This window comes from Paramormyrops kingsleyae, chromosome 10 (genome assembly GCF_048594095.1).
Source record: "Paramormyrops kingsleyae isolate MSU_618 chromosome 10, PKINGS_0.4, whole genome shotgun sequence".
Lineage (NCBI taxonomy): Eukaryota > Metazoa > Chordata > Actinopteri > Osteoglossiformes > Mormyridae > Paramormyrops > Paramormyrops kingsleyae.
This window is the reverse complement of record NC_132806.1, coordinates 35484230-35494815: the sequence shown is the minus strand read 5'-3', so window position 1 is coordinate 35494815 and position 10586 is coordinate 35484230. Positions and strand designations below refer to the sequence as shown.

Below are 10586 nucleotides of genomic sequence, written 5' to 3'. Positions count from 1 at the left end.
TAAAGTAGTACAGTAAACAACTGCTTGACGTTGCAAATTTTTATAAAATTGAGTTTTCTATTGTGGGGACCACAAGGTCAAAATAGCAGAGTTTTTTTATCAAGTTGTGGGGACATTTCATGGCTATAATGTCATATATACTTGCGCGCGCTCGCTCTCTCTCTCTCTCTCTCTCTCACACACACACTACCATGTTTTTTTTTGTGGGGTGGGGGGGGGGTGTTACATTTAAAAAATGAATGGCTTTTTTTGTCAAATCAATAATGTTTCTATAGGTTTTGTAGCACATTCCATAAGCTTTTCATTGTACTGGTTCCACAAACAAGTCAGTGCATTCAGTAGGTTGCTTCAGAGTCATTTGGTTTTGTAAATGCATTGGGCAAACAACACAGCAATGGGTTGACATAAAAGAAAATGTACTTTTGAATATTTAGACTAGTGCATTGGGCAGAGGGTGAGTTGGCCAGCGCGGACTGAGAACACCAGTGTAACCTTACAAATCAACTTCACAAATATGCAACACACTCCATTTTTAAAGCACTTCCAAGCTACTGATTTTTTCAAACAGGAGAAATGTCATATCCATCCATCTGCTGTCAACAGCCATTTCTCTGTCAAGGTCAATGTGACCTTGATGCCCATCCTGGAAAGAAGAGGACCTTAAGGCCAAGTGCTGCCTGCAGAGGCGAGCTGGTTGACAGCGTAGGTCACGCAGCTCAATCCCAATCCCAATCTCAATCTCAATCTCACACAGATGCTAATCCAAAGTCATCTATTTGCCTGATCTGCAAGTCCGCAGACCGCAGGAGGACACTGCAGCATCCCTATAGATAAACGGAGCGAAGGTAGAAGCTCTACACTGGCATAAACATCACTAGGATGCGGGGGTACCGTACCATGCCATACAAACTACCATAAAAAGGTCACTGTTGCAGGTCTTCTTTCAGGGACGGTAACATCGACAAGATGCCACCGGCTAAAGTGTAAGATGGCGTCCCAGTCTGGAGCCCCGCGGCTGAAGGCAGAGCTGTGACTCAGAATCCCAACGATGACAGTGCCCATACATTCCCGGGAGACAGGGGTGACAGGCCGTCCGTCAAGGCTGGCAGTGCGGTGGAGAGGAGGGGTTGCAGCCGCCCTCTGGGAATCACGGCACAGGCACTGCGAGGAAGATCAGGCAGGAGCCCTGGGCTGGGGGACAGGCCGCTCGCCACAGCTTTCAGTACAGTCTACTCCTCTAGAACAGACTCCTTCCTTTAATGGCTGACCTTGAAACATGGGCTTAGTCCAGGTGCTATTATTACCTTTAAATCAGGACGCATTTACAAAACGCTCCGCCGCAAGACGTGCTCCCTCATGCTGCGTGAGTTATCACTTTAAACAGCGGGCGCTGAGCTTTTTGTCATCACGGTATAAATTGCGGTATTGACTCCACTGGTGCACAAAGTGCTTCCAAATCCCAGTCTCCTACATCCGAATCCTCTGCTCTGCATCTACATGGAAAAGCGCCCCTAAAAGCAGAACCGAACACACGATGGATTTTTAAATTTCATTTATTGCTTTGCATCACCAGTCTCTCCTGGGAGGGCTGGTGTGATACTGATCAGTGGTGCGGAGCTGGTTTTCTCTGCAGAGAAGTGTAGGACAATGACGCCGGGTGGCTCGCATCGAATATGTGTTCTATAAGTCTCATAAACAAAATAGCCATGCTGGTGAGGACAGGCTAGGGGTGCGAGGACACGATAGAGCTTGTTGTGAAGAAGTTTAAACTCCAAATCCAATCTCCTAATCTCTTAGTTCATTTTTCACCACCCATTTCAAGGAACTGCAAAACAATTTATATTGTTTTTTTAATAATAAACATGTTGATAGTTCTGTGGCCCCAGTATCTCATTCTGCCTGTATGGAGACCGCATTCCAACACCGTTCCATGTGTACCTTAAGATAATCTGCTTTACTGAATGCAATTGGTAAGTACCTCCGGATTAACACCCACGTTTACACTGGTCCAAGAGGGACACATGGTTAGTGGAAGTTCTGCCTCTAAATTTTATTTCTGCATAATGGCCCACAGGAACAAGTGGGGAGACTAACTGTTGACACTGTATACATTTTTTTTCTTTAAAAAATAATGCAAAAACACTGTTATCCCATGTGTACTGAGCACCTTAAATACGAAAGCATGCAGATGTTCACAAACTAATGCAAATCACGCAAATTATTTGCCACACAAAAGCATCTGTGCTCCCCTCCCGCCACGGGGCTGAAAAACGGTTTTGTTTGCAGAGTCCATCGCATAACACCGACTGCCAAACATCGGCAGGCTTCAAAAGAGCTGACTGGAATGGAATGAAAGCACCGTTTACAATCCGCATGAAAAAAGGGGACACCTAAGGAAACAAGCAAACACGCTTTTCACTCATCACAACGTCCAACGGCTCCCCTTCTATTGCCAGTGAACACAGCTGTGACGGAGAAATATGGGGTCACCCCCCATCAGCATCTGACGAACAAACAAGCAGGCCAGCAAGCAAACAAACAAACAGGAAGACCCAGTGATTTACAGATAGACAACTAAAAGCTAACCCTTTTTGCCAAGCTGGCCGATCGATTAGCGGACCGAGACACATCTACCAATCAATTCACTTGTTAAATAGCCACATTTAAGACAAACACTATCTGAGAAGGGCACCAGATATTACACAGATGCACTGACTTTTTCAGGAAGAGTATGAGATACTGGAAACGATATGTATCCTCAGCTGAATGTATCACGAGAGAAATCGTCTGAGGCCTAATCAATCAAAACTCCATCAACTTTCAACGTGACATGGTCATCCAAAGAAACTAGTTGGAGGACTTACCAGAACTCGAGGCAGAATTTGCTAAGCAGAACACGATTCTGTCATTTCAAGCGCAGCGATCAGTACATTCATGAACAGCTGAGCTGTTTCCTTTATAAAGATGTCAATGGGAAAACGAAAGCAGAATTGAGGTTTGTTTACATGCAACGAGAGTAACACATTTAGATGTTTATTTCCTTGTTTTAAAACAAGCTGGAGCCGAACCAGATGGTTTGGATGGCCACATTTCCAAAGTTTCCCCTAACCGTGTTTATGTCTGAGAGGAGTGAGTCTTATTACCACACTGTTCAAAGAAATGCAATTAAAAGAAATCAAAGCTTGGCTATGGTGATTTGGGTTCTGAAACAGACCTTAACTAAAGTAAAAAGGCATTCGAGCAGGTGTCTATGTTTGAGAATGACAGGCTACCTGGACACACTGTTACTGGATTCAAGGATTCAAAGGATATTTTGTCATATGCAAGGTATACAGTCTATCTGTAACGTGGAGTGAAATGCAAGGAGGTCATCTCCGACATATAAGGAGAAGCAGTAAGGCAATGTTACAGTATAACAAATGTAATAACTTAGGAACAGTGTAGTTACACAAGTAATAAGAGAAAAGAGAACCAGACAGGTGTAGCATAGTTCCAAAAAGTGCATGGTGCATGAGCAGGGAGTCAATGATTAATTACAACTGTCGATTAGTGATAAGTAGTCTGATGGCCAGAGGGTAGAAGCCCCTTTCGAGCCTCTCAGCTCTCACTGAGAGACAGCAGAAGTGCTTTCCTGACCTCAGCCTGGTGAAGAGGCACTTATTTCAGTGGGTTGTGTCCCTGCTAATTTTTGCTGCCCTGCTCCTGCTTTGTCTGAGGTAAATGTTCTGCAGTGAGGCTGATGCATGCAGCTGAATGTACCACCATCTGCAGAGCTTTGTGGTCCAAGGCAGAACAGATACCAAACCAGGCTGTGATTCTTGTGGTGAGAATGCTCTTCAATGCTTCCGAGTAGAAGGCTCTCAGAATGACTGGTTAGACCTTGAATCTCCTCATCTGCCTAAGATGCTACAGCCAATGCCTGATTTTAGATATCTGAGTCTGTACATGATTCAGTCTGGTAAGGTCACCAGAGACTCCCAGATATCTAAAGGTGTTCACCCTCTCAGTTGGGAACCCTTTGATGTTGAGAGGGTTGTATGCATTGTACTGCTTACGCCTAAAGTCCACCGCCATCTCCTAAGTGTTACAGGTATTGAGTGAGAGACCATTAGCCTGACACCACTGTGTCACACTGTCCACCTTCCCATGTACAGTAGGCCTTCTCTGAGGTTTTGGAAAACAGACCAATCACAACAGTGAGATTGGGTGGAGTGGTGGCTCTGAGGCTCGAGATCTGTGCCAGCATTTAGCAGGTTGCTGGTTTGAATCCTATGAATGTCAGGAGTGGTCCTACTCCTTTGGGCCCTTGAGCAAGGTCCTTAACCTGCAATTGCTTTGTCCTGGGTATGATGTTAATCTACATCCAGCCCCACAAGTAGGTCCTCCAACTTGCAGGGAATAACTTGGGGGTTGGTAGTAGGACTGGCACTCCGGCCACTGGAAAAAAAAACTCACACTGGTCCATTCTGACTAGTATGCTGCTGAGGTATCACCTGCCACATGGCTGCACTTGGGTTCTCATCCCTTATGCACTTTCCATCTCTGTTCCCACCTGTATGCTCTTAATGGTACGTAAACATCACAAAAGCTGTTGTTTCCTATCAAGACAAAAATAGAAGAGGAGGACAGTGGACAGATGGGTGAGGCTGAAAGACACTGCTTGACAAATTATATAATGGAATCTTCCATTTTAAACTGTATCTGATATATGATGAAACTCATTCTACTGTATTCTGTACATACACAGATACACACACACACACACACGTGTATATTTATATTTGTTTATATATATATATATATGCATACACACCTAGGCAGACATATATGAGAAGCAGCAGTCCCATAAATAGATTTAAATATGTGAAAAATCAGGCCAATTCTCCCATCACACTATTAATTTTAACAGAAATTAATCTTCTGTCTGAGAAAAGAAAGTGGAGTTGGATAGCAGTTACTCATGTCTGGCCATCTGTCTCCAGGAAGCCTGATCAGAGCTTTGCATGATAGATTGGTTGAGAAGTAATAGATGGGATCAGCCTTCACTCTCATTATGCTCCTCCTCATCACACAACTACCTATCAGAAGGAGGGGCGGGGCCTTGCCAAGGCATGCCGAACGACTGGATGGCTTGTACAGATGGTGGGGGAAGGGAGAGGTTAGGGCAAAATGTGGCTCAGAAGAGGAAGACTGGAAGGGGATGCGCTAAAGGAACAAGCTAAAGCCACACATTCTTTGCAGCTGCTACTTTGATTACATCCATCACTGTTGTTCTATGAACAAGAACACGACTGTTATACATATGATGCTTCTGAATAAATTTTAGATCTGTACTTTGGGCAGGAGCACGAGTTCTTCTGTTTGACGCCTTCGGTCTCGAAGGAATTTATACCAGGACAGATTACCAGTAAAGAAATTAAACTTTTTTTTTTTTTTTATCAGGCTAAACAGAATCAGAGCAAACATCTGTTCATTATTTAAAACGCATATATTATGTGAAACAATGTTTTACTGCCTGAGGATTCTGGTGTACTTAAGAAGAATATGAACGTTGATGTGGATCTGTCACACACCCTGAACAGGAGGCCTGACTGCAGCCCACATCCATTTGTAAGCCGATCCACTGGGAGGCGGAGCCTCTGCAAATGCTGCGGCAATTAGTGCAGAAGCAATTATCAGCCCCAGGATGAAAGGCATGCACTGCTCTGAGGTGTTCCTTTATGGTTAACAGCTGTCGAGCTCCTTGTCAAATTGTCAGAGCCAGTTTTCATATGTTGAGGTTTGCAAGTGTGGTATTGGTGGCCAACGCGATTTGCGAGAATTCAATTAATGTTTTTTTTGTCTCCTTGTTAACCTCGATTGACACCACCTACAATGTGCAAATGTGCAGCAGTGTGGGACAGCGTTAACGAGAAAGACAACGAGAAAAGATATGCTCTGCAGAGGTTTCTCAACATGCAAAACAGCCATTGTGCTATGCCACTTATGCACCCCTGCCTCCTGTACTCCGTCACTTACGCACCCCAACCTCCTGTACTCCGTAACTTACGCACCCCTGCCTCCTGTACTCCGTCATTTACGCACCCCTGCCTCCTGTACTCCGTCACTTATGCACCCCAACCTCCTGTACTCCGTCACTTACGCACCCCAACCTCCTGTACTCCGTAACTTACGCACCCCTGCCTCCTGTACTCCGTCATTTACGCACCCCTGCCTCCTGTACTCCGTCACTTACGCACCCCAACCTCCTGTACTCCGTCACTTACGCACCCTTACCTGCTGTACTCCATCACTTATGTACCCCTGCCTCCTGTATTCCATCACTTACATACCCCTGCCTCTAGTAATGTGTCACTTACACTCTGCCTCCAGTATTGTGTCACTTATGCACCCCTGCTTCCTATACTCTGTTACTTACGCACCCTTGCCTCCAGTACTCCGTTACTCATGCACCCTTGCCTCCAGTATTCTGTCACTTATGCACGCTTGCCTCCAGTATTCTGTCACTTGCACACCCTGCCTCCTGTAGTCTGTCACTTATACACCCTGCCTCCTGTAGTCTGTCACTTACACACCCTGCCTCCTGTAGTCTGTCACTTATGCACCCCTGCTCCAGTACTCTGTCAAATATTCACTTTGCCTCCTGTACTCCTTCACTTGCCCACCCCTGCCTCCTGTACTGATTTTAACACCAAAACACGAGCTGACGGATTCAGGTTTTTTCACGATCTTGGGATGATGGCTGATAGTGAGTGTAATCTGTAGACATGGTGAACAGTTACAGCTTCTTCATTACAGCCCAGCCATCCAGGGAGGTCTCTCTACCCCTTTGCTGGTGAAGAATGGAGGCAGGCTTGCCAACAGACAGGTGGGTGGACAAATCATACTTACCATTGGACCCTGTGAAGAACAAACTGAATGGATTTTCAAGGACTGCTGACTCTAAGCATGTGAGTGCTCTAGGCGGATTTACTCTCTTGCTCACTTTCCACTTCTCAGCATAGTCCGCGATTACCACCTCTCATACTTTGTACAATCTCTCTATCCTCCCCTCATATTCTTTTTGATCCTCTTCATAGTCTCTCTCCTTCACATTCTCTTCATACTATCTCTCTCCCTCGCTTTGTCTTTTCCTTCATACCGTCTTTCTCCCTTTCTTTCTGTCTCTCTTCCTTCAGTCTCCCTCACTTTCAGTCTCTCTTCCTTCATACTGTTCCCCTCTCTCATGTTCCATCTCTCCTTCACTTTCCATTTCTTTCTTCATAGAGTCTTTCCCTCACTTTCAGTCTCTCTTCCTTCATACTGTCTCTCTCTCTCTTGCATTCCATCTCTCCCTCGCTTTTCATCTCTTTCTTCATACAGTCTGTCTCTCTTCCTTCATATGGTCTTTCTCCTTTCATAGTCACTCTCTCTCTTTCTCTCTCTCATGTTCCATCTCTCCCTCGCTTCTAACCTCTTCCTTCATACAGTTTCTCTCCCTCAGTCTGTCTCTTCCATCAGACTGTCTCTCTCCCTCATTTGCCATCTCTCTCTCTTCATATTGTCTCTCTCCATCACTTTCCATCTCTCTGTCTCTCTCTCTCTCACTTCCTCCGCTCTGCTCCCACCTGACTCGTCGTCCGACTTGTTATCATTGTCCGAGTCGGTGAGCGTCAGGGCAGAGTTCTCCCGGCTGGACAGGCCCGAGCTGCGCCGGGACTTGCTGCCTTGTCCCCCCCACAGCTGGATGGCACGCTCCGGGGACATGGCTCCCTCGGGGTCGGAGTCAGCGTCCGAGCCAGCACTGAGGGAGTAGCCCCGCTGCAGCAGGCCCAGGTCCGGGCAGTAGGCGCTCTGGTGCGGTGGCGGCGGTTCACAGACGCCCAACTCAGCCAGCCGGAAGTTCCCTGTGGACAGCGACAGCTGTGTCACGGTGTCTTCTCACGTCACACTGCTGGGGGGGAGGGAGGCGGGGTAGTGGCTATGAGGGGCTGGAAATGTTACAGCTTAGAGGGGGCTGCTGAGGCTGGAACAGACTACAATACTGGTAAGAAGGAAAGCCCATTCAGAAGGATTCTTGCGTGCACCGGAGACTGTCATTCAGAGCAGCATTGCCATGGGGCCCCAGCAGCCAGTGGAGGAGCGGGGGCAAAACCAGCAGCACCAGAGTGTGATGCAAACCAGACCCACTTTTTGCCCTGGACGCAGCAATCTCATTTATCCACCCAAGCAAACAGAAAAATGTGAAAGCTATTTAAAGATGAGCTCTCCTATTGTCGCTCCAACTAAGTGAATTAGACTGCTTAGGATTCTAATATGTGAGATTGTGGAGGGTGTGAAACAGGACAGAGAGGAATGCTAACGAGCCGAGTGGGAGCTGAAGGAGCTGTCATAAAAGTGCCATGTTTACCCTGTGGCCCTGCCTGTGAAGTATGACTGTGAATTCCTCATTTACTAGAGATGTTCCACTTTTCATCGTTTGCATGTGCACTTTTCCTTCTGCCCTCCAGCAAAGCAGCATTCTCCTTGTATACCGCCGAGCATCCACAGGTAACCCAAGCAACAAACCTTCAGCTGTACATTAATCCCCTATAGGCGAGCGTCCTGTAGGCGCGTGTCTCCTGAAGGCACGCATCCCCTATAGGCGAGCGTCCTGTAGGCACGTGTCCCGTAGGCGCGTGTCTCCTGAAGGCACACATCCCCTATAGGCGAGCGTCCTGTAGGAACGTGTCCCGTAGGTGCGTGTCTCCTGAAGGCACGCATCCCCTATAGGCGAGCGTCCTGTAGGCACGTGTTCCTTAGGTGCGTGTCTCCTGAAGGCACGCATCCCCTATAGGCGAGCGTCCTGTAGGCACGTGTTCCGTAGGCGCGTGTCTCCTGAAGGCACGCATCCCCTATAGGCGAGCGTCCTGTAGGCACGTGTCCCGTAGGCGCGTGTCTCCTGAAGGCACGCATCCCCTATAGGCGAGCGTCCTGTAGACGCGTGTCTCCTGAAGGCACGCATCCCCTATAGGCGAGCGTCCTGTAGGCACGTGTCCCGTAGGCGCGTGTCTCCTGAAGGCACGCATCCCCTATAGGCGAGCGTCCTGTTGACGCGTGTCTCCTGAAGGCACGCATCCCCTATAGGCAAGCGTCCTGTAGGCACGTGTTCCTTAGGTGCGTGTCTCCTGAAGGCACGCATCCCCTATAGGCGAGCGTCCTGTAGGCACGTGTCCCGTAGGCGCGTGTCTCCTGAAGGCACGCATCCCCTATAGGCGAGCATCCTGTAGGCACGTGTCCCGTAGGTGCGTGTCCCGTAGGTGCGTGTCTCTGGAAGGCACGCATCCCCTATAGGCGAGCGTCCTGTAGGCACGTGTCCCATAGGTGCGTGTCCCCAGAAGGCGCATGTGGGATGTTGTGAAATTGGAGTGCTGATGTTTCTCGGACTCTCCATGCCTGCATTCCCACCTGCCACTTCCTCCACTCATGCTTTATCTTAGCTTACATACTGCACTCACTTAACTGCACCGCCTCTAGTCTCCCCTACTTTGGCTAATTGCACATTTTATTACCCCTACTCCTCCTGGGGTGTGCTGCTTGGAGACCCCAAATTATACAGATATTCTGCCTACCCTGCTACCTGCAATGTCTCCACTATCTGGCGTCTTTTTGGCCTGCTTGCTCTTCTGCCTGTGACGTCTTTCCTGAATGCCCTGCTGTTGCCCCACTGTTCGTCCTGCCATCTGAAGCAGCTCCAGCATCTGCCTGCACCTCACTTAGAGATTCAAATATTAAAAGTGGGACAGTGTGAATTGGAACTTTGCAATCTTGCTCATTTGACTTCCTCTGCCAGTCCCTGGAGGAGTCCGTTTCCTCCCAAGGTTTCTTCCTTCTAGGGAGTTCTTCTTTGTCACAGTCGCTCCTGACTTGCTCACTGGGGGCTTAGGGCGGGGATAATGTGAAGTGCTTTGAGACAATGTAATGTTGTGAAAATGTGTTATACAAATAAAATTGAATTGAATGAATTGAAAGTCTCCTGAAGGTGCTTGTCCCCCAAGGCATGCGTCCGGTAGCTAGGTGTCCCCCGAAGGCGTGTGCCCCCTGAAGATGCGTGTCCCCCAAAGGCTTTATCCCCCAAAGGCGTATGTTCCCCATAGGCACATGTTCCCCGAAAGCGCATGTTCCCCGAAGGCGCATGTTCCCCGAAGGCGTGTGCCCTCTGAAGGTGTGTGTCTCCCAAAGGCTTTATCCCCCAAAGGCGCATATTCCCTGTAGGGACATATTCCCCGAAAGTGCATGTTCCCCGAAGGCACGTGTCCCCCAAAGACGCATGTTCTCCGAAGGCGTGTGCCCCCTGAAGTTGTGTGTCCCCCAAAGGCTTTATCCACCAAAGGCGCATGTTCCCCGAAGGTGCATGTTTCCCAAAGGCACATGTTCCCTGTAGGCGCATGTTCCCCAAAGGCGCATGTTCCCCAAAGGCGCATGTTCCCCAAAGGCGTATGCCCCCTGAAGGTGCGTGTCCCCTAAAGGCTTTATCCACCAAAGGAGCATGTTCCCCGAAGGCACATGTTCCCCGAAAGCGCATGTTCCCCGAAGGAGCGTGTCCCCCGAAGGCGCATGTTCCCCGA

At 48.3% G+C, this 10586-nt stretch overlaps 1 protein-coding gene across 1 annotated transcript in view; it reads right to left on the bottom strand.

Moving 5' to 3' along the window:
- Positions 1 to 4818: 4818 nt before the first annotated feature.
- The window catches only part of LOC111848931 (teneurin-2-like), an 84704-nt gene continuing 78936 nt past the window's right edge, over positions 4819 to 10586 (bottom strand). The window contains exon 3 of the mRNA XM_023821320.2: positions 4819 to 7886. Coding sequence (XP_023677088.2) covers positions 7480 to 7886 — 407 coding nt within the window. The 3' untranslated portion in view covers positions 4819 to 7479. The remainder of the gene's footprint in view (positions 7887 to 10586) is intronic.